Below are 23356 nucleotides of genomic sequence, written 5' to 3'. Positions count from 1 at the left end.
CAGCACACAGCTGAGAGCCAGCTGCGCCTGCCCCCTCTCCAGTGCAAGACTCCAGTGAGCACTTGATCGGCAGAGTGGAGAGCGGTGACTAACAGCCACTGCTTTCTGCACTGAGAAGAACTGAGTGATCAGCCATCATGTGATCGCTCAGTTCTCAGTCTTAGAGCTGATGTGAGACAGCTGCAGCATCACACCAATGCTGCATCAAAGAGGTGAGTATGTGTATTCGTTTTCTTTGCAATCTATATATTTCCTTTAAATTTAAAAATAATTTGATGTACCCATATGCTACAATTCACAATATAATATTTAGAAACAATCCCCATCATGACACACAATAAAACATTTTAGCGATATTAACTACTAATGTATCAACATCAGCACTGGGCCATTAGTGCTTAATAGTGTTTTACTTAAGAGCAATATAAAAGAAGGAAGTTGGACACAGAAGAAAGTTGTTTCTGGTATAGAAAAAGGTAGTGGGAAAGAAAACCCAGCAACAGAGTACCCAACAACTACTGATATGACCACCCTATTACTATGTGTTTCTTACAAAACTGACCACAAAAAAAAAAAAAAACATTTCAAAACATACTTAAACCGTTACTAATCCCACAACAGTAAAGTCAGTCTGTATATGCAGTAAAGCATGCTTGTTATACTCACTGTGGAACCTAAGGGGTTAATCATCTGCCTTGTTTAAAAAGGATGTTTGATCCTGTCTTCTCTGATCCTCACCTTCTTCCACTGACTCCAATATATTTCCTGATATTTACAGAGCAAGAGGACAGGCTGCACATGCTCAGTTTGGTGTGTATTGCTAGAGAGTTATTTTTTCTTGAAAGAGCGAATATGATCAGCATAGGGCCAATCAGCCCTTTAGCCTCATAGAACAGTTAAAGGAGAATGAAAACTCCTCTGACAACCTTTAACCAGACATTGTGACAGATGTCACAAGACTGCTCTAACTGCTGATGAAAAAAGTTATTTAGCAGTTTATATTTACTAAAATGATTTTGTATTTCCATGTTCTGTGTACTGTGGGAGACCACATATAGTGAATGCAGGTTCTGGGTTTATCCTGCAGCTAATAAGTAATGGCCTCCCCTGTATAAGAAAAAGTGTATCAGACCTAGAAGATATATTTCTTATAAGGTAATATTAAAAGTGCAAAGATACATAATCAGTTCACAGAAAAGGGAGATAAAATGATAAAGTACATACACAGATACTAATGTGTTATTAGAAGCTGCATGACTGCACATAAGTATATGTAGCGCCAAAGCACTCTTATATCAAAGCAAATTTCCCCATAAGAAATAATGGAAACTCAGATGATTCGTTCCACAAGTCCTTCAGTTTATAGTCTATATACAAAAATATTATAGCAATGTGATATGTTGTGTAACCATAAAATGTCCATCCACAATATGCAGCCTTCCAAGGGGAAAAAAAGCAAAATCTAGCAGAGCTACAGAATATAAGAGAGATGAGAGGCACATCGAAGTGTAGCAATAAGGTTACATTTAATGAAGGTTCAACATTTAGCAACTCACATGGTTGATGATTAAAATAGGCACACCTAAGTATGCAGGCATCCGGGGTAAAGCTGTCCACATAGACCATCTTCTGAACCACCGGCTCTCACCACTGTCAGTCTGCAATCGTGACCGGGAAGAATAGCCTGCAGTAGAGTGATCTGAAAGTGAGGCTTTGAATCACTCGTGGAGTGCAGCGGGGAAGGGATGATGAAGATGGCTGTGCAGAGGATGGTCTATGTGGACAGCTTTACCCCAGATGCCTGCATACTTAGATGTGCCTGTTTTAATCATCAACCATGTGAGTTGCTAAATATTGAACCTTCATTAAATGTAACCATATTGCAACACTTTAGAGGCTCCTCTTTTTTTTTTTATACATGACGCTACTTGTATATCAAGACATCGCTTGTATATCAAGTCAAAATTAATTTAAAAAATTAGCTTGTCTTGCAAAGCGCTCTCAAACCAAGTTACTCTCAAACCAAGGTTTTACTGTATATAGTTTTTGGTTTCTTTGCTTGACAGGGAGACAGTCAGGCAAATGTATATCCTGTCTGCTTAACAGAGAGCTGTGATTGTTTAGCAGAGACTGCTCAGTGTGCTCTGGTGCTGCTCATGCTGTCTGGATATTTCACACTGATCCAATAGCTATGGAGTACATTGGACAGTGGGTGGAAACCTGGCAAATTAGAGCATAGGATGTCTATATAGCCCTGGCCAATTAAAAGGGGATGAGCAACAAGGCATGCTGGGTGAAGTTATAAAGTTATAAATATTTATAACTTATATAAAGTTATACCTATTTATAACTTCATATTAGCTCATTAACTCTGTTAGGGTAACAGCCCAGTACGAGCAGCACCTGGATAGATACATAAACAACCCTGTCTGTGGTAGCGCGAGGATCAACATAAACCCCCATTTAAGGCATGCTGGGTGACTTTATTTATATCTGAGGAGGACATAAGCTCGTGGTCCAGTCCAGCCCACTGCAGGGAGAGGTCCAGGTGGGGAGGGGGCTGCTGCCTCTCCCCAGCACAGGCTGCCATGCGGCCTCAGGTAGGAGACCTGAGGGCCTGAAACACTGAAGCTGAAATCCATGCTGACTGAGGGAGGATGTCCACGGATCCTCTCTGGTATCACGGAGAAGGTGACCTGTGGCCAGGGCCTTGTGAATATAGACCCCCTAAAAGAATCCTAGAGACTGTTGTTGCTAAAATCCCCCTCTTGGTGCTAGAAGTCAGCATACATTGTGTAAGCTAAAGGGGACACTGGCTAGTGTCTTGAAGAAGCAAGATCCACTAAATTCCTTCTGCTGCAAAGGGACTTGCTTTACATCTGTTCAGCCTGCTGCATAGTGCTACTGACAGTCTGCTACACAGGTCTATTAAAGAAGTTGCCCTCGCTTGTAAATAGGAGTATCCTACTAAATCCCATCTCCTATCCAATTTCTACAAATAAAATACAAAAAAAAAAAACACATCCCCTAAACTGGTTAGTGGAGACAAGGAGAGGAAGGGTGTGTACACTTGGCTGAGTGAAAATACCGTGACTGGCTGTGGATTAATTAGTAAGAGACCCGGGCACAATTATTCAAGCGGCTTCTGCTAGGGAACCGCTACATATGTATAAAATTATCTAAGATTTGAAAAACCTCCACTGAGGAAAATAAATATGGAGCTTCAAATAAACTACAGAAGAGTATATACATAGATACTAACAGCTATAAATCTCATAAAACAAGGTCATCCATGGAACTTTAACAGGTGTTGCACCAAACAACAAGTCAACAGCTTAAAAAAAAAAAAATACCCTTTTTTTGAGGTACATGATATATAAATACTAATAGCTATAGTATCTATTTTTCAAAAAAAAAAAAAGGGGATGTAGTAAAGATTATAAGGGAAATCAACATAACAGGGTGAAAATAAGTAGAGCAATGAAGGATGCAAAAAAAGGACGATGAAATACACTCATCCATTTAGACAACGAAGGAAGAAAGGGCTGCAGTGGCTCTGCAGGTTATGCCCCCAACCTTCTGCGTGCTGCTTCCTTCCCAGTCCCCCCCCCCCCTACAAAAACAAATACTTACCTGGGCCCAATCTTGATCTAGCGATGTGCACCCTTGGCTCTCTCTCCTCATTGGACAGAGAAGCTCCTGCTGCTGTCAATCACTGCCAGTGAGAAGGGAGCGGGGGCCAGGGCCAAGATGCTTTCTGTGTGCCAATGGACACACAGAGCTGGTTCAGGAGCAAACATGCAGGAGTGCCCCCATAGCAAGCAGTGTGTCACAATAATCCTTGTCATTTAGCACACAGAAGCCTGTCCCTACTGTAAAAGGGACTTGTGGCTGTATTAGCTCCCCAGGCCAAAGGTTCAAACTTCACCCTTGGTTGTATACACATTTGATTAGTGAAGAGACTGTGCAGATTTGCCTCCTCCAGGACCTACTACCAACTGTGCTTTCCTAGAACTTTTGGAAAAGATTCTCACACCATTTCAGCTGGCTCCCTTAAATTTTAATCAGTAACAACTGTATTCTAATATAAAAAAAAAGCAAAATTGCAGCGCTAGTGGTGAATAAAAACAAACAGTCCATAATATGAATCTAATAATGACCATATAGTAAATCAACATAGTCCATAGTGATAGTCCATAAAAGTGCTGTGCTCCGTTAAATATGCAGGAATGGAAGAAATAATCACTCACCGGACAAAGAAGCTGTCTCAAAACAGCACACACGCTTTTTGAAATAAAATGCAAATGTGATTCTTCATATGGATCCACTTATGATGTCTATGATGTCATGATCTGTCTCCTCCAGATCATGTCTTTTTCAACCAAAATCAAAGAAAATACCTTATAGTGTAGTAATTATTGAAGATTCAATAGGATAGTGAGGAGAATCACCCGGGATGACACCAAACACTGTTAGATCCGTGCATCACTCAGCCTTCCCCACATGAAATGCAAACTCACCAGAGGGAGTATGAAATCAAGCAGTATGAAGCCCACTATTCTCAACAGGGATGGGTGGATGAATCCAAACAATGCCTCCAATATCCTCCTAATCCAGGATTCTCAGTCAAATGGTTTTAGGGGACACTCAGCCGCTTACACCACCACATGATACCAGCAAGCAAGAAACAGGGTACCATAGCGTAATATTTTTTATTAACTTATAAAACAGCAAAAAGCAGCCAGATAAAAAAAAAAAAAAAACACTTGTATATATGATTAAATTGCCACTTGTCACTCACATGTAAACGCCGCCACGGCTAGCGATGGCACCGCGGTGTGACATCACGTGGACAGCTCTGCCTAATGCGTTTCCAACCAATGCTCGTCTTCAGGGGCCTCACTATTTCTATTTTCTATGTTCTTAACTGTATTTTAAGACCCTCCTAATTCACCAAAGTTACTTTCCTTTCATGGAAAGAAAGCCCACCAACCTGAAAAAAGCCTTATTTCCCCATTTTGTTCTACTTTGTTCTTTTAGTCATATCTCATGGTTCTTGACTGGTTGGGCCACAACTCACTTTTCATAGCTACAGGCTAGTTCAATGTCTAAACATTTTTAGCTTCTGTCCCATCTGTTTATCGCTCTATATATTTCAAATCTATGTTGTAAGACACCAAACTTTACCGTAGCACTTTGTAATAATTTCAGCCATTTCTCTTTCTAAAGGACAAGAAAAGCGGTTTATTATGTTTATGGTCTCCAAGCTCCCATAGAGAACATTCTGTTTGCATGTATGTGCTCAGAACATATGGATAGAAAAGAAAGCAACACAGCCTGACTCCTATAGAGTCAACCAGTCTATAAACTGGAAAAAAACATACATGCACTCATTTCCATAATGAAAAATGTTAATCATTCACTCAGCATGAAGTAAGACAATCTGTAGTCTTCTTACCTTAGGCTGAATAGCACATTCCCATCTGGATATACACGCAGCATAATGTTTTCCATCGTGGTATCATGTATAAATGAACGTTTGGAATGGACAAAAAACACATCTGGCACCCAAATCTTTTTGATTAGCCTTCCATCAAATGTCATGCTTCTGTTGTTGGTACTCTGGAAAGACAACCTTTCATCTTTCCAGTAATGTCTGAGGTATAAGGTCATTGTAAAATCCTTCAAAGGCCAGCAGAAATAGAAAATGAAATATGATTACTTTACACAAATACCAGCTGCATAAATATATATATATATATATATATTATAACAATACTGTTAATAGGAATTAAAGATATTTTGGGTAATTATTCCACCATAATCCAGTCACTATATGAGGCCATACTCATGAGGCAAGTGTTGTCCGAGTACATCATTCAATATATGATTGTTGTACTTGTTACATATACCCCTCACTGAGGCAGGTGTCAATTTAAAGGACATAACTAGAGGTGTGAAAGTGCCATAATCATAAGACCTTTGTATTCTAGAGTATCAATAGGTGGTGTAACATGCACCCATCTTTTAAGGCAGTCATATCCAAGGTCCGGCCCATGGGCCAGTTACGGCCTGTGTTTCAGTTTAATACGGCCCCAGTAAATCTCTGAGCGCCGCTGCCGGGTCCACCGCGCCATCGCTGACTTTTCTCAATTTCTCTCTGAGACTCGTTCCATCCCCGTGCCAATACAATGGCTCAGGGGCGGGCCTCTGGTCTCCCTCTGCCGCTCCCGAGTCACGCCGAGCCCCCCTCCGCCCCCCACTCGGCTCTATCTGGCCAGCGCCGCCCACAAGTGAAGTGGTGGCGGTGAGAGAACCGCGGCTGCGGAGTGCGGAGTGATCTCTGGGCCCTGGTTGGGGGAGTGACTGAGACTGTGAGGAGTGGACGAGTCGACTGTGCACTGCAGCGCCGCTGCCAAAGAGCAGGAAGAGAACTGGGTGGAGGGAGGATTTGGACTCTGGAGGAATAAATTCTTCTTTAGCAGGGCCAGGGGAGAGTCTGGGGACTGGGCACTGTCACTGCCAGGAGACTGGAGAGAGAGGATGGACCGGAGGACTCGAGACAACAGCCTAAGGTAGGCGAAGTAAGAAGAGAACTGTCTTGAAGTCAAGACAGAGTCACTCACTACAGTACTCACTATATTACCAATAATATGCAATGTTACAATGTTCCTGACATAGATTTCAGCTTCCTGTTTTTTCTTCTTTTCATCTGGCCTTCAGATATGAAAGGCAGAGTGATTTAACACCTGTTTAGATTTTTCTTCCAAATTGTTTGCAATAAACTGCATAAAATAGCTAATTTGTATTTAATTTTAATGGTTCCAATGTCAGGCAAAATGGTCGGCCCTCACGCATTCTCACTTTATTGAGTCTGGCCCTCTTTGAAAAAAGGACACCCCTGTTTTAAGGGATGGTCGATCAGATCTAACATAGGTTGTCTCAATTACAACTCTTACAATGTGGAAAATGTGCACATTGCTGTTCTCAAGAACTGTTCCTCGCCCCTTTAGGTGTAGGTACATTGCTGACATTCCCCCTTAGCCAATGCTGATTCATGTGTTTGCCAAGCACATTTGGCTACTCTTCTTTTTTTTAGAGACCCTGGTAATGCCCAATACACACAGGCCGAATATCGGTCCCGAATATCGGTTCCCGTGTGCACACAAGCCTGTCCGAGAGAAGCTGGCTAAACGTTTGGCTTCTGTTAAACAGGCAAGCTTGAAAGCCAGCATCTGTTGGGCACCTGATCCGCACTGGCAGCCAATGCTTATGACCGCTGACCAGTGTGTTCTGGCGGAGGGGCCTGTCAGAACACAATAGCTCAGCAGGGAGATCACTGAGCTCCTTGGTTTTTTTTTTTTTTTTGTCCAGCCCGCTGGGTTGAATGAAAAAAGAAACTGATAGTGTGTACCAGGCATAAGATCGGTCCAATGGACCGGAGACAATGTGTGCCATACACAAGTGTTTTGCTATAAAAAATCTTGCCTTATATGATGCACTCCTGTTTTATAAATCTGGCTGTGTGAAACATGTATATGGAATAAATACATTAGTATGATGCATACTTTATGCTGATGTATGCTTGCTATTTTACCTTATTCTTGTATGCATACAATTATCATCCATTGTTTAATAAAATGATATTTTATGCATAAATCACCAACATGGTATGACTCATTTAAAGTCCCAAATTATTTGTTTTGTGTATTAGTTGTATCGGGATAGAGGCATAGTATTATAGGCACCAGATCTTAATTTTATTTGTTACAAATAATCTTTTGTTTTATACATACACTCAGAAGCTCCCATATATTTGGATGGAAGTTTATGCTAGCCCAGCAATATGCTATCAAAATATATTGGAACGGTGTTGCAGCTATGAAAAAACCTCTTTCCCGATGAGATGTTTCAGATCCTTTATGATAAAGTGATATGAACACATATGGCCTTGACAATATCTACATAGGATTACAAATTCTTTTAAGATTGATGCTACAAGCATTTCTCTATATGGAAGTTAAGACGCAGAAGTAAGTGTGTCAGTACTAATAATCTATGAAGTGTCAGTCACTGGATTACACAGATAACAACTACCTGTGATACATACAGGTACATCTAAAAAAATTAGAATATCATCACCAAGTTAATTTACTTTAAATTCAATTCAAAAGGTGAAACTATATCTAATAAACCAGGTATTGGTACTTTTGGCAGTGTGGGCAGGTGCCAAGTCCTGCTGGAAAATGAAATCAGCATCTTCATAAAGCTGGTCAGCAGAAGGAAGCATGGAGTGCTCTAGAATTTCCTGGTAGAGGGCTGCGGTGACTTTGGACTTGATAAAACACAGTGGACCAATACTAGCAGATGACATGATTCCCCAAATCATCCCTCACTGTGGAAACCTCACACTGGACCTCATGGAACTTGGATTCTGTGCTTCCCCACTCTTCCTCCAGACTCTGAGACCTTAGTTTCCAAATGAAATGCAAAGTTTTCCACAGTCTGTGATGATTGCAGTTGTGGTGCATTAGTCCCAAATAAAATTACAGTTAGTAGATAGAAGTTAAAAGACAGAAGATAACTGGTTGCTATGGGCAGTGGCACCAGTTGAAATAGAACTTCTCAGACACGTATTATTAATCCCGTTCTCTATCTCTGATTAAAATATCACAGACGACTGGAGAGAAAGGGGTTGGGTCAGTCCTTTGTAAATTTCATCTTGAGATTTTGAGGTCTGCAAACAACAGGCTTTTTCATAGAAGGCTAATAAGAGCCTGTGGAGCATGTTAAAGGAGCTGAGAAGCCCCGCCTGCTGGCTGAATATAACATTATATTAATATGCAATATTGCAAGATTTTATATTTACCTAAAAAATATACTGTAAATGTTTTTTTTTTTAAGTCCTAGACATAACAAATAAAGATTGGAAATATTTACAAAGCCACTTCTAGAGCTGGGAATGTCTGGAAAAAAAAAAACAGAAAAACTGTGAAAAAAAAAAAGTTTTTTTTCCCAAAGCTGTTTTTTGTTTGGAAAAAAAAAAAAAAGGAGTGTGGAATATGTTCTTTTACAATGATAAATAATATATCTATGGCATGGTATATAAACTATATATGTAACATGAAGACCCTAATGAAAGATTTCTGAGACTTTATTCAAAATCTTAAAGCAGAGTTCCAGCCTCAAAACTGAATTTTGCCATCCGCTTGCGCTAAGTAACCTAAAAAAGAATTGGATAATCACAATTTTTTTTTTGGTTTACTTACCTTGTTTTTAAAGAAACTAAACGTACCTTCCTTCCACTTCCTCCCTTTGAGGCCACGGCCCGCGCCGTGACTTCCTGCTTGCATTGACTCCTGGGAGCCGAATGTCATCGCTCCCAGGAGTCAAAGCGCCTGCTCTGGCCCTGCTCGTCTCTTCTGCTGCAGGTGCGTCATTCCCAGCTAAACAGCTTCTGGGCATGCCCAGAAGCTGTGCAGGGATGACGCGCCTGCCCCGGCAGTGACGAGCAGGGCCGGTACAGGGCATTCTGGGACTCCGACGTCACCGAAGAGGACACTGAAGAGGACGCTCCGGCTCCAGCTGCCCACACCTGAGATGGCAGCGCTGGACAAGACATTTTCAAGGTAAGTATTTCTTCTAAAATGTAAGTGAAACCGGGGACAGTCAGGGCTAGTGCATTTTAGCAACGATAGCCTCTGAACTGGGGGTATTTTTATCTAAATATTTTTTTTTTCCAGGCCGGAACTCCGCTTTAAATTATTGCAAGTTCTCTCAGCAGAAGACTAGCAAATTATGGAATACAATGCAGTTCTTCAAAGAGAAATATGCATTTCTGCCACTAGGGCAGGCTGTAGTGGAAATGCTTCAGTTTAGTTTGCTTGTGGGCTCCATATTGTACCTCCTACAGTTGGGGGATTGTTGGGATACAGTAAATTATAGTTTCTGTCCTCTCAGGCCTTAATTTGAGAGACAAGAGGGTAAGTTTGTCTGACAAATGAGTTTTTCTTTATAACCTTTAAATGATTCCCATTAACCACACGCCAACCCCCCCCCCACCCCCGCCATACGCATATATGCTGCCTCTGGATGGGTGGCCTTTAACTCTGTGAGGCCATATATATGTGGTGCTATGTAAACACTTTACAGTGCTGAGTATGTGCTCCCTAGGCACACCCGTCACAGTAACCAGCGGGTACCGGAAAGCTCCCGATGCATACTTGCAATCGGGAGCTTTCCTATCATGTGACTGCCAATTACAGTGGTCACTTGATCAAAATGCCTGCCTCCACCTCCCAGCATTTAGAACCTCTTAAAGGGTTGGGAGATGGTGGCGAGAAGAGGGTTAATGTTCTCCACCATCACAGCATAATGATTGCCTATAGTCTGGTCAGTAACTCAGTTTTTTCTTTCCTTCTCTCAGTAAAATGGTGAGACTAACATCTAGAGTTTGGAAACATTTCCACAGTGGGATTTCTGCTAAGATCAAAGATGTAATTTGCAACTATTGTGAGAAGAAATATTATTTTCCAAACGCCACCAAAAAAAAAAAAAACAGGGCAAAAAATGTTTTTTTTTCCATGGCTTCAAAATATCCGCAAATTTTAGATCTCCAGTCATGACCCCAAAGGTTGTCATAACCACCTTAGAGGTATAATTCTCATGGTGGGGACTAACACTGGAAATCATTGCCAACAATGGTTAACAATTTATTTCAAAAGAGTTTGAGACTTTCCTTAAATCAAAGGAAATAAGGTATATCTTAACATCACAATACCATCTACAGGTCAATGGAGGTGTGGAACGTTTTAACCAGGCATTTAGAAATGGCCTAAAGACACATCTGCATGATGGACTACTTTTTAGCAAAGCAATAACTGCTGTTCTACACTACAGGTTGGCTCTTTATAACGCCACTGGGGAATTGCCTGAAAAATGATGATAGATTGTACCCCACTCACAAGTGTGAAGCCATCAAATAATGAAGCAGAACCCGGAAACCTACAAGCTAGATCAGAGAGATAGCAGATCAAAGCAAAAACTTACAGAGATGCAAAATAAATGCTAAGACAACTACCCTCATTCCTGGCCAGGGGATGAGTATAAGGAAGCCACCAACCAAGTCCTCCACTAATCCACAGCCAACTGGGACCAGTAACCTATAGGCTGGAGGATGGATCAACTTGGCATATGAGCACGTTAGTACCTGTTCAAAAGCCTTTGATTGGGCATCTATCCCTACTACACAACCACAAACATCTGGAAGCACAGACAACTCCCACTCTCATGACCTAGAGAGTAAAACTCGGCGGGGTTATGAACACACCAAAACTTTACCTAGGCACTGACTATGTACTTTTTAATGTTATCAAATTTTGAAGTGTAGCATAGAGTTCTCCTCGCCATGCTATGCAGTGTGTGACTTCAGATCCCAGTGCCTTGCTTGCTGGAGGGGAGAAATGCTGTGTAAATGTTGTACTTTGAACAGCAGTAGTGAAGAGACTGCTGCAGATAAACAGGTACAACATATGTAGCGGTTTCTTTTCAGTGTATCACCTGAGGCTAGGTACTTCAGTGGGTATACAGTATGTAGGAGTTTACAACTACTTCATTTGATGGTGATCTGTTAACGGTCTATCTGCACTGCATAGACACAACACCAAACATTATAGGACAAACATGTTTTTTTACACAATGCAGTTATAGTAACTTAGAAAACAATAAATAACAGCAAACACTAAGACCCCGTTCAGACAGGGGCGACACGACTTGATGGGGCGACCTGTGAAGTCGCGGTGCACGCTGTGCACCGCGACCTCGCGCGACTTGCACAGACTTCATATCATTGAAGTCAATGCAAGTCGCCTCCAGGTCGCCCCAAAGTAGTACAGGACCCATTTTCTAAGTCGGAGCGACTTGTGTCGCTCCTATTAGAACGGGTCCTGTGCTAATCAATGGCGAGCGACCCACCGCGACTTGTCAGGCGACCAAGTGGCCTGACAAGTCGCGCTAGTGTGAATGGGGTCTAAGATTTTCAATGTAAAAAAGAAAATCATTCTTTCTTTTTTTTTTTTTTTTAAACTTGTTTTTTATCAATTTCAATACAGATAATAACAATACAAACATACAATTACCCAAAAGAACCAACCAATACATACATTCAACAATTCATAACCCAACCCCAAAGAGAAAAATAAAATAAAAAATTATAATGATAAATAAAGTATATATTTTTTAATATATATTTCACTTTTATCTCCCCTTTCTTTTCCTTCCTTTCTAGGTACTAAAGCATAACTTTACCCTTTTCCTTCTCTTCCTTCCATTTTCCAAATCTATATACCTTCAGCCCATGTAGGCCAATAGCCCCCCCCCCCCCCCCCCACTCTCTACTACTCTTCAAGGATTTCCCAATTCTTCTGATACTGTAGATACACTACCGACCCAACATCCCCAAACCTCATTAAACTTTTCCAATGTGCCCCTATTTATGTACGTAGTTTTAAAATGAAAATCATTCTTTCTAAGCCAATTTGCATACAATTCACCAACTGAAAGTCAGTGAGCCATCGCTCAATGACATTAGATGAGATGTATATGTGATTAAATGGAAATAGGAATCAAGGTAAAAATATGTAGACTGATAACAACAGAGAAAAATAATAATGAAATAATATAATGGTGTTCAGAGTCCATGTAGTCCAAAATAGGTGAGAACCAAAGGATAACAGGGCCAATGGGAAAAGCAACAGGTGGTGACTGGACAGAATACACACAAGATGCCAGCTCCTTGTTGAGGTATGGGATTCCCTCGAGAACAGAGATAAAAAGAGAAAACAGGGCGCCAGGTCAGCGCAAGTAAAAACAATAACACTGTATTCCAATATCCACTTACATCTGAAAAACTTGCAGACTGCATGTAGAGGTGCCTTGGTATCATGTGTGGTAATCCAAGATGGTAGACAGGGTGGGCTGGAGGGCTGCTGAAGATGTCCGGACCCGCTGAAGATGACAACTGGGGCTAGCGACATTAGCAAACACCAAGGCTCCCACTGCCGAGTCACCAAAGAAAAAATGGCCCGATGGAGAGACAGCCGCTCACACAAGCCCAGACCCACCGCATGAGAAAGCAGAACGGCGGTGTCACAGGCTCTCACGCACCACTAATGGCTGCAACAAGACAGGGCACACAAGCTGGGAAGGGGGTGGGCCGCAATACGTTTCAGATGTAAGTGGATAGTGGAATAAAGTGTTGTTGTTTTTACTCGCACTCAGAGATGTATAGTAACTAAGTAGAAAAAGTGCTAAGTATTGCAAATATAAATAAATACCACATAAAGTCTTGAATCAACAAGATGATACACAAATAAATATCTAGATAAATAAATATATATGAAAATCCCTTAACATATATATTAAAAAGTGCAAATCACCACCTAATATATAGTGCAATTGATAAAAAACAAAAAATGACATATAGAAGTCCAATATCAAAAGCCAAAAAGTGCAGTAGCCAGCAAGTGGCAAGTGAAAGTCTTTAGGTTGTAAAAATAACCCGAAAAGGTGCTCAGGTGCTGGGAATAAGTGCATGCAACAATAGTGCGATGGTGATGATCCTTTCCCCTAGGTAGTTGACACTTACCGGACAGTGTGGACCCCTAAACTATACAGCGTAAGGGTCTCACAGGCTTGGTCCGGTCTGCGCTGTCTTCTCTATATTTGCACTTTCAAAATCATTTTGATTTTTATGCACAGCAGCACTTTTGGATTTAGTTTACTTATCACCATAGCGCAGCATTAATTTTCCTTTTTTACCAAGTAACTAAGTAGAACTACTTCACTACTGTACTTAAGTACCGAAAGGCGGTATCTGTACTTTCCTAGAGTAGAATTTTTTTCTCCTACTTCCACTTTTACTTCACTACATTTTTTCGATGATTTCAATACTTCTACTCCGATTTTTGTTTTTTTTGCGCTGCATAGTTACTCGTTATTATTATAAAAATTACCACTGCCAGAACAGTAGATGGCAGGTTTCATGAAGTTAAAAACATGTGTATTATCAGCGCATACGAAAATAATTTCTACTGTATGTATAAATAAAAGCTGCATTTGAAATAATAGAAAACAATATGATGTTCAAACTTTTGACTTCTTTCTTTAATAACTACATAACACAGTACTTGTACTTTTACTTTCAGTACTTGAGTAGCACTTTTTTTTTCAAAACTACTGGTACTTTTACTTTCAGTACTTGAATAGCAAAATTAAAAAAAAAAGCTACTTGCAATACTTAAGTACAAAAAATGTTGAATACTTTAGTACTTCTACTCAAGTCACTTTTTGATCGAGCACTTCCACTTCTACTCAAGTCACTTTTTGATCGAGCACTTGTACTTTTACTCAAGTATGGGTTTCGAGTACTTTATAAAACTCTGCTCGCACTGACCTGGTGCCCTGTTTTTTCTTTTTATCTCTTTTCTAAGTCAATGTTTAAGACATTTAGGTTAAAAAATGACATAACTTACCATATCAACTTCTGAAATGCTGTCTATACTTTCTATCTGCACATCAATGCCAACGGGAATAGCTGAGCCTTCAAGACAAAACATTTTTAGTTACATAAAGACCAACATTATAGTATATCTACTGCATTACATCTGCATTTTTTATGCGCTTTACTAAATTAATTTGGTACATTCGAATAAAAGCTACATAACAGTTATCTGATACAGTTTGAAAGAATTTCATTTTGTGTGATTGTACCTTTGTGGTACATCAAGCATTTTGGATGATCTTATAATTCTAGTTCTACATAGATAGTGAATAACAATCATTAATGTCCTGGGAGATTTTAAAGTTCAAAATGTGTATCTGACTATGCAATGCTAATTGCAACACATTTTAATGAATTTGTTTTGCTATATTAGTGGAGAACTCCAGGGTAGGACGCGATGGAACAGATCATTATCTGATACGTGATTTACAGTATGTTACTTTTTGTATTTTCTTTTTTTTTTCCAAAATTTGTATTTTCATGTTGTTCAGTGATGAAGCGTTAGAGGGCACATAGTATCTGACACATGGCTGTAATGCCTGGCAGGTAAACCCCTTCCTGACTTTGTGATGAATTTTGTTTCAGACATTATAAGGCTGCCAGCAGACATCACAAGGTGGTTAGATGTGCAGAAGCGTTCTGACCTCCCTCCATAGACGTGCAAGGTCAGCTCTGCTGCTTAGGAAATGTATGTCAATAGAGAGGGAGGGAGGAGGAGGTAGTAATCTCTAGGAGATGCACAATATAAATTAGGACCGTTTTTCTAAACAGTTTGATATGTTTTCACAACTACAACAGTTTTTAATATCAGAGAGAGCCATTGACATGAGATTGTAGCCCAATTTGAGCGATTGCAATTCATAGGTAACATAAAGGGGGTCTTTGAGAACCAGTGCCATCCTTAGAGCATTAAAGGGCCCCGGGCAATGCTGTGAACTGGGGCCCTGCCTACACAATCACCCACGAGAATAAAAATGCAAAGGTGATACTTATTGGTACAGCAGTGGCAGGCTAGTGACAGCTTCCAAGTTTGGCAGCTGGGTCCGGGGAAAACACATACATGGACGGGAGTCAGACTCGACTGTCCTGTGTGTGCCTGTTTCTGCACGTGAAGACGGACAGGAATTCCTGCAGTTGTGGGCTCCCCTTCGATGGCCCAAGTGGCATGACAGCAGCGCAGAGCCAACAGGTGCTTGCCACCTGCTAAGTTTGGCGGCGGGATGCAAACAGGAATCAGGACTAATGCTTGGCTGGGGCTGGGTCGCTGGGCAGGTGGGGCCCCCTGGGCAAGTGGGGCCCCGGGGCAACTGCCCAGCATGCCCATTCGGTAAGATGGCCCTGTTGAGAACCATTTATTAAAAAGGCATGTGTTTTATTTGTGAACTTTCCAGTCCCTGAGAGACAGCAATGGTACCATTAGCTCAATGCCTTCAGTCCATGGCAGTTATTTTTGAAGTAGAATTAGTGATGAATGATAATCACAAAAACTTTAATTGCAGTGGCTAATTCAATTGAGAATTTAATTAAGAAAATTAGGTCCTGTTAGATCACTTCAGGCTGGTTCCTTATGCAAGTATAGCCAAGGATTTTTTTCAGCAGAAGTGTGGGGGAACACTGTTCCAGCACCTCCAGCACTGATGTGCACAGGGGCTTTAGGCCCCGTGCACACGAGAGGAAATTTGGCCGGGAAATTTCGTCCGATGACCGATCTGCCGATTTTCGGATTGTTAGTATGATGCTTCCGACAACCAACTCCGACTTTTTGGCCGAAAGAATCCTGATGTGCAGGCTATATAATTTTTGTCGACCGTCAAAACACGTCCGATTTTCGTCTCATTAGTACAGATTTCGATGGGGAAAAATCTTATGAGCAAGACTGGGCATGCTCAGAGATGAAAGAACACATACAAAGCAATCCAACACATGACATCACTTCTGAAGTAGAATTCTGTCGTGCAGGAAAATTTGTGTGCAGCCTAGAGCACATTCCAACCAACAGACACCACTCTGGACAAAAGACGGATGACCGGTCGGTGGAAATTCGTTGCGTGTGTACGAGGCTTTAGAATTGGTATGCTTCAATATAATAAATGTTTGCTTTTGGGTGTAATACCGCTTTAACCACTTAAGGATTGGAGGATTTGGCTGCTTAATGACCAGGCCCTATTTTGTGTTAATTTAGCGGACAATTGCGCGTTTGTGCAACGCTGTACCCAAACGAAATTGACAGCCTTTTTTTCCCCACAAATAGAGCTTTCTTTTGGTGGTATTTGATCACCTGTGCGATTTTTATTTTTTGCGCTATAAACAAAAAAATAGCGACAATTCTGAAAAAATTACAATATTTTTCACATTCTTTTATATGAAATTCTCAAAAAAAATGTAAAAATCTAAATTTTTTAACATTTTAGGCCAATTTTTTTTCTGCTACATATTTTTGGTAAAATATTTTTTGTGTTTACATCACTTGTCTGTTTTTCTCTCTCAGCTGCGGGAGATCGCAAGTGGCCAGCGGCCATCAGAGCCGCCGGTCACAAGCACTTGCTCCCCAGCTGACGAGCGGGGTCGGGAGTGCGCCGACGGGGGCAGGAGCACGCCGCCGAGTGCTCGCCCCCTAGAGTCTCCTGAGCGAGCAACGTAACATAATGTCGCTTTGCCCAGGAGCGGCTGCCTGCCGCAGTAAAACTGTGGTGGGTGGTCGTTATGTGGTTAAGGAACATCTCCAGGAATTATCTGCATTGGTTACTAGGGAAAAAATATGCAATGTGTGCGTTTTCCATGCATGTTCGCCTGTCCGTTTTTCAGGCGTACCCGATCGGGCCACCCATTGTCCCCTATAGGGCAGCGGACCGCTGACACCCGCCGGGCATCAGATTCATCGAAATCCGCTGAAAACAGACATATGGCAAAATGTTCGCCATTGGTCTAGCGGGTCGGATTGGATGACAATAAAATGGAAACAAACACGCAGTCTGCTTCCATCCAACCACCGCATAGAGGAGAGTGGGCTCTATCCTTGTCTGCTCTGCATAGCGGAGCAGACACAGACCTGTCATCCACCTGCTTAGCGGGGATCAGCAGAGAGATCCCCCACTGAGCAGGTGGATTCTGCTGAAAAAGGGGCCTTATGCCCTGTACACACTATCAGATTATCTGAAGACTTTTGTCTGCAGACTTACCAAAACCATATAATATGAGGTCAAACCTAAACACTTTCAATTTGTATGCAATCCGGCAGGCCCTTGCACTACATAGAAAAGGTAAATCTGAAGACAAAAGTCTTCAGATAATCTGATAGTGTGTACAGGGCATTAGTGTAAGCAAACACTAATAAATTGTAGCTACCGATAGCTTTCAGGTCCTTTTCAAACCTGAGCAATTTGAAGAGCAGTTTGAAGCTTCAGCTGAAGCACATCAACACTCAGCACAAGGATCTCCATCATATTTAATAGTGCCCATTCACACGAGTATAGTGTTGCTTAATGCCCCATACACACGTGCAGATTATCTGCAGACTTTTGTCTGCAGACTTACCTTTTCTATGTAGTGCAAGGGCCTGCCGGATTGCATACAAATTGAAAGTGTTTAGGTTTGACCTCATATTATATGGTTTTGGTAAGTCTGCAGACAAAAGTCTGCAGATAATCTGCACGTGTGTATGGGGCATTAGGCTGGAATTGTGTTGCTCAAAAAAGTACATGGGCTTCTATAAGGGCAGAGATGCACATTTTGGCCCCAGCAGACTTCAATAGGAGCACCTGAAAAAAGTTACTAAAATTGACCAAAGATGTTTAGCTCAAGTGTGAATGGGCTAATTTAAATAGGCTCAATTCAGATAAGCTAAAGCCCCGTATACACGTACCGATCGTCGGCATACAAACGTTCGTCTTTTCTCTCCGGGATGTCGGTGTCTGTTGAAAAGTGCAAAGACTGCCCAAGAATTTTGTCCGCCGACTACAGCCGACTGCAGAAGTGATGTCATGTAATGGTTAACTTTCCCTGTGTTTTTTCTTTTCTGAGCATGCCCAGTCTTGCAAATCTGCGGTCTGTCGGCAGAATTCTGTACTGACTGGCGAACAATCGTCCGTTCTGGTGTCGGCATACAAAAATTTTAATGTTTGCAAGAAAGACTCTTGTCCGCAGAATGTGCGCAGACAGCTGTCGGAGGCACCATACTAACAAGCGTACAATCGGCAGATCTTTCGTCCGCCGACGTTTGTATGCCGACGATCGGTACGTGTGTACGGGCCTTAAGGATCTTTTTTTCAGTATGTAACTTGTTTTTTAATCTCATTGGACTAAAGGCCCGTACACACGTACCGATCGTCGGCATACAAACGTCGGTGGACGAAGGATCTGCCGATTGTACGCGTGTTAGTATGGTGCCTCCGACAGATGTCTGCGCACAATCCGCGGACAAAAGTCTTTCGTGCAAACATGAAAATATTTGTATGCCGACACCAGAACGGACGATTGTTCGCCTGTCAGTACACAATTCGGCCGACAGACCGCAGATTTGCAAGACTGGGCATGCTCAGAAAATAGAAAACACAGGGAAAGTTAACCATTACATGACATCACTTCTGCAGTCGGCGGACAAAATTCTTGTGCTGTCCTTGTGCTGTCTTTGCACTTTTCAGCAGACACCGACATCCCGGGGAGAAAAGAGGAACATTTGTAAGCCGACCATCGGTACGTGTGTACGGGGCTTAATTGGGATTATTGTTTGAAACAGTCAAATTTTAAAATTATTCCAAAAAAATGTAACGGCAGACTTTAAAAAAAAAAAAAAAAAGTGCCAGCAGATGCATGCACATCCATGGAAGTACAGTATATGCCTCCACAGAAGGATGAGCTGATGTGTGTACATGAACATGTAGTATATACTTGCTGTGGCCAAGCCAAAACTAACTGGGGTGCTGAGAGGTCAATATATGACTCCCAGTCGCTGATCACTGGCATCTTACTGCAATCACCTGTTCCAAAATCACCAACTTTTCTTTAAAAAAAAAACATTTCCCAGGGTCAGAGGAAGGCAGGATATTCATACAAAGATTTCAATGGTACAAAATACTAGTGGTCATGAAGGTTTTTAAATTATATCTTACCTCCAAATCCAGGTCTCATGGCAAAATCATGGTCATCTATTCGCAAAAGCTGTTCTGATTTGACCTGGCGAACTTTTGTGCTGTCAATTCTCTTCATTTTACTTTAAAATGAGATTAAAACATAGTTAGTGATTGAGATGATCGTTAGTGCTGGATGTAATCGTTAGCAAAATAATGCTACGTCCAAATTAAAGGCATTCACTAAATTGCTGTTGCATAAGACAGCTGTGTACAGCCATTTCCATAAACAAGCAGATAACTGGGAATGACTGGTGGAGAAACATCTGCCCATCTTTTAATGAATAGCTTAGGATCTCCTACAGTACATAACTTTTCATCCATTCCTTGTCCGCATAGATCAGGGGTTTTTAACTCTCTGATTTGATGGCCCAAATAGGAAAATTTTTACCATACTGGAGACCCAATAAGAGAATTATTACCAAAATGTCAGCAAATTCAAACACTGACAGTTGTCTAATAAAATAAAATTAAAAAAAAAAAAAACACACACAAACAATAAACGTATTTGCTGCCATTCAAGAATAGTTTTCAATAATTCCTAGTTTATAAAGCAGAAAAGTGAAAAACTGACATATTGCTAATAAAACAAAAAAAAAAACATTTCTAACAGAGAATAGATGACATGCTTTTAATAAAAACAATAGACCTATGTAAAAAAATAACAATGGTAAATAAACAAACAAGCAAAATACAGCATATAATGTATTTTGCTTGTTTGTTTATTTACCATTGTTATTTTTTTACATAGGTCTATTAAGGCTCTTTCTCTATATAGCATATTACAGACCCCTGAAGAAGCAGCCCCAATTAGGCTGCGAAACATGTTGGGTTAATTCTCCGAGGCCCTGCACATCGGATGAGCTATATATTTATCATCGCCTATTGTTTGTACCTCTGTTACTGCATTATATGTACTCTATGATATGTTTTTATACATATACAAATGTCTTCCCCTATCTGGTTTTTAACGATGTATAAATAAAATACTTGATTTTACCACTTTTTCTATGACTTTTTCTACGGTACCATTAAAATCCCATCAGCCCTCATTACTTTTTCTAGGACTTTTGTTCTGATTTTTCTTCCTTTTTTTCTTATCTTTCCATTCTTGCTTCCTTGTCTCCCTCCCTCCTTTTTCCCTCCTTTCTTTATTCCTCCACCATTCTTTCCCTGTCCTCCTCTTCCCCCTCCCCTTCCCTCCCCTCCCATCTCTTTCCTTTTCCTTCTATCCAGGTTCTGTCGTTCCCTCCTTTACACCTTTTCTTCCCTATGCCCACTTATGGTCTTTCATGCATTTTCTGGATGAAGGCTCGGACACCTCGAGCCCCCATCCGTCTTTTTGGTAGTTTTCTTTAATCTACCATAGATTGATAGTACAGAAAGTAGCAATAGCTCAGCGCAGGGGAGCTTCTACTATAGGCACAGCCTTGGAAGCAGGTCTGGAACAGTTCCTGTAACAAAAAGGGGTGTAAGGGCAACAGTCTCTCTCCTAAGAATTCTCTAAGGCCTAATCACTGTGTCCCACGCAATCTGAAGGCCTTTTCCCCGTTTCAGCTGGCACTGTCACAAAAGTATCCCAGAAAGATCCTCCAGGAACCATGAATCAGACTGAGACAGAAAATGCAGTAAAAATCACACCTTTAATGTAATGGTAAAAAATGGTACAGAACAGTAAATGTGGTCAAAACATAAGCCAGGGGTCGGAAGCCGAAACAGGAAGTCAGATGCGCCAGTGATCAGGAAACCGGAAATCAGCGTAGTCAGAGGCAGAGGAACAGGATCTGGAACCAGAAGGGATCTCAGCCAGGCAAAGTCTTTTACAGGAACAAAGCAGAAAAACTCCAGATATGTTGACAAGACGAAGTCAGAAAAGGAATGAACAAGGCAGCTTAAATACCCAGAAGAGGCTGGCTGTAGGCGAGAATGATGAGCAAATAATGATAACCAGGTGAGCCACTGAGGAAACAATAAGTGGTGGCAATTAACCGACAGCTGAGCAGCCTCTGGGAGGGGTAATTGAGGAGAGGGTACTGTCAGGGCTGGGCTTGCAGCAGCTCCAGGTTTGAAGGGAAAACATCTATAGAAAGCATGGAGGTGAACAGGAGCATGTACGTCCGAGGATGAGACCCAAGAACTTCCTCTGGACCATACCATCTACAATGAATAAGGTACTGTATGCACTGATAGAACCTATGGAAGTCAATGATCGATTGTATCTCATACTTCTCATGGTGCTCAACCTGAAACAGGCAAGGGTAATGTACCAAGGTGGTGAAGCAGTTGCACACCAAAGGTTTTATTAAGGAAACATGAAATACATTCGAAATACTCATGTTAGAAAGAAGGTCTAATGCGTAAGCCACTGGGTTGATCCTAGGGAGAATACAGAAAGGCCCAATATACTGTGGTGCCAACTTCAGAGAGGGAACACAGAGATGGAGGTTATGAGATGACAGCCAGACCCTCTCCCAAACCTGGTAGAAGGGCTCAGGAAGACGTCAGCAATCAGCATAGAGTCTGTACCTATCACTGGCACGTCACAAGGCACTATTGTGAGCAAACTCCACCCAAAGTAAGAGGTCTGACCAGTTGTTATGTGGTCGGAAATATAGCAACATAGGAACTGCTCCAAGGCTTGGTTGGCTTGTTCTGTGGCCCCATTGGACAGTGGGTAATATGCAGAGGAGAAGGAAAGCTGAATTCACAACTGGGCACAAAAAGCTAGCCAAAACCTGGACACAAACTGGCTACCCCTGTCTGAAATAATAACCTTGGGTAGCCCATGTAACTGAAAGATCTCCTGAGCGAAAATGGGTGCCAGTTCTTTGGACATTGGCAATTTCTTAAGTGGAATACAATGAGACATCTTAAATAACTGGTGAACCACTATAAGAATAACTGTGTTGCTCTGGGAGTTAGGTAACTCCACAATAAAATCCATAGACAGGTGAGTCCAAGACCTCTCTCTGTAGAGTATGGGTTATAGGAGGCCCACTGGAACGTGTGGTGGTGTCTTACTTTGAGCACTCATGGAACAAGTGGCTACGAAGGTAGTTACATCAGCACAGAGACTGGGCCACCAGAATTGTTGAGAAATAGACCACATGAGTTGATTCTTTCCACGCTAACCAGCTGCCTTGGGAGAATAGTATGTCTGGAGCAAAGCAGTACAGAGATTATTGGGGACAAAGCAGCGGTCACAAGGTTTTTCAGGAGGAGGATGGATCTGAGTAGCAAGAATTCTGTCACCTAAAGGTGAAGTGAGGCTTGTGCAAATAGTGGCTAGAATGCGATCTGGAGGTATCACAGGAGTAGGAACCGACTCAATCTTGGAGGAGGAGGAAAACTGTTGTGACAATGCATCAGCCCTTACAGTCTTAGTGCCGGGTAAGAATGAGATTATGTAATTGAAGCTTGATAGAAAAAGAGCCCATTGTGCCCTTCTGGGAGTTAGATTCTATGGTCAGTTAAAATGAGGACCGGCACAGTGGTACCCTCAAGGAGATGCCTCCATTCTTTACGAGCTAAAATGATAGCTATCAATTCTCTGTCCCCAATCTCGTAATTGCAATTTCTTAGAAAAGTAGCCACAAGGATGCCTAGCGCTTTCAGAGGTAGGATGTTGAGACAGAAGGGCACCTACTCCAGTTTCAGACACATGAACCCT

At 41.5% G+C, this 23356-nt stretch overlaps 1 protein-coding gene across 1 annotated transcript in view; it reads right to left on the bottom strand.

The window, feature by feature from the left end:
• Positions 1 to 23356, bottom strand: part of GABRR3 (gamma-aminobutyric acid type A receptor subunit rho3) — a gene marked incomplete at its 3' end in the record, with an annotated part of 124714 nt that overhangs the window by 75547 nt on the left and 25811 nt on the right. The window contains exons 2-4 of the mRNA XM_082247197.1: positions 19669 to 19769; positions 14532 to 14599; positions 5459 to 5682 (exon numbers count right to left, since the gene is read on the bottom strand). Coding sequence (XP_082103323.1) covers positions 5459 to 5682; positions 14532 to 14599; positions 19669 to 19769 — 393 coding nt within the window. The remainder of the gene's footprint in view (positions 1 to 5458; positions 5683 to 14531; positions 14600 to 19668; positions 19770 to 23356) is intronic.

Source organism: Pelophylax lessonae, assembly GCF_965119305.1.
Source record: "Pelophylax lessonae genome assembly, chromosome: 2".
Classification (NCBI taxonomy): domain Eukaryota; kingdom Metazoa; phylum Chordata; class Amphibia; order Anura; family Ranidae; genus Pelophylax; species Pelophylax lessonae.
This window is presented reverse-complemented; position numbering and strand designations above follow the sequence as displayed.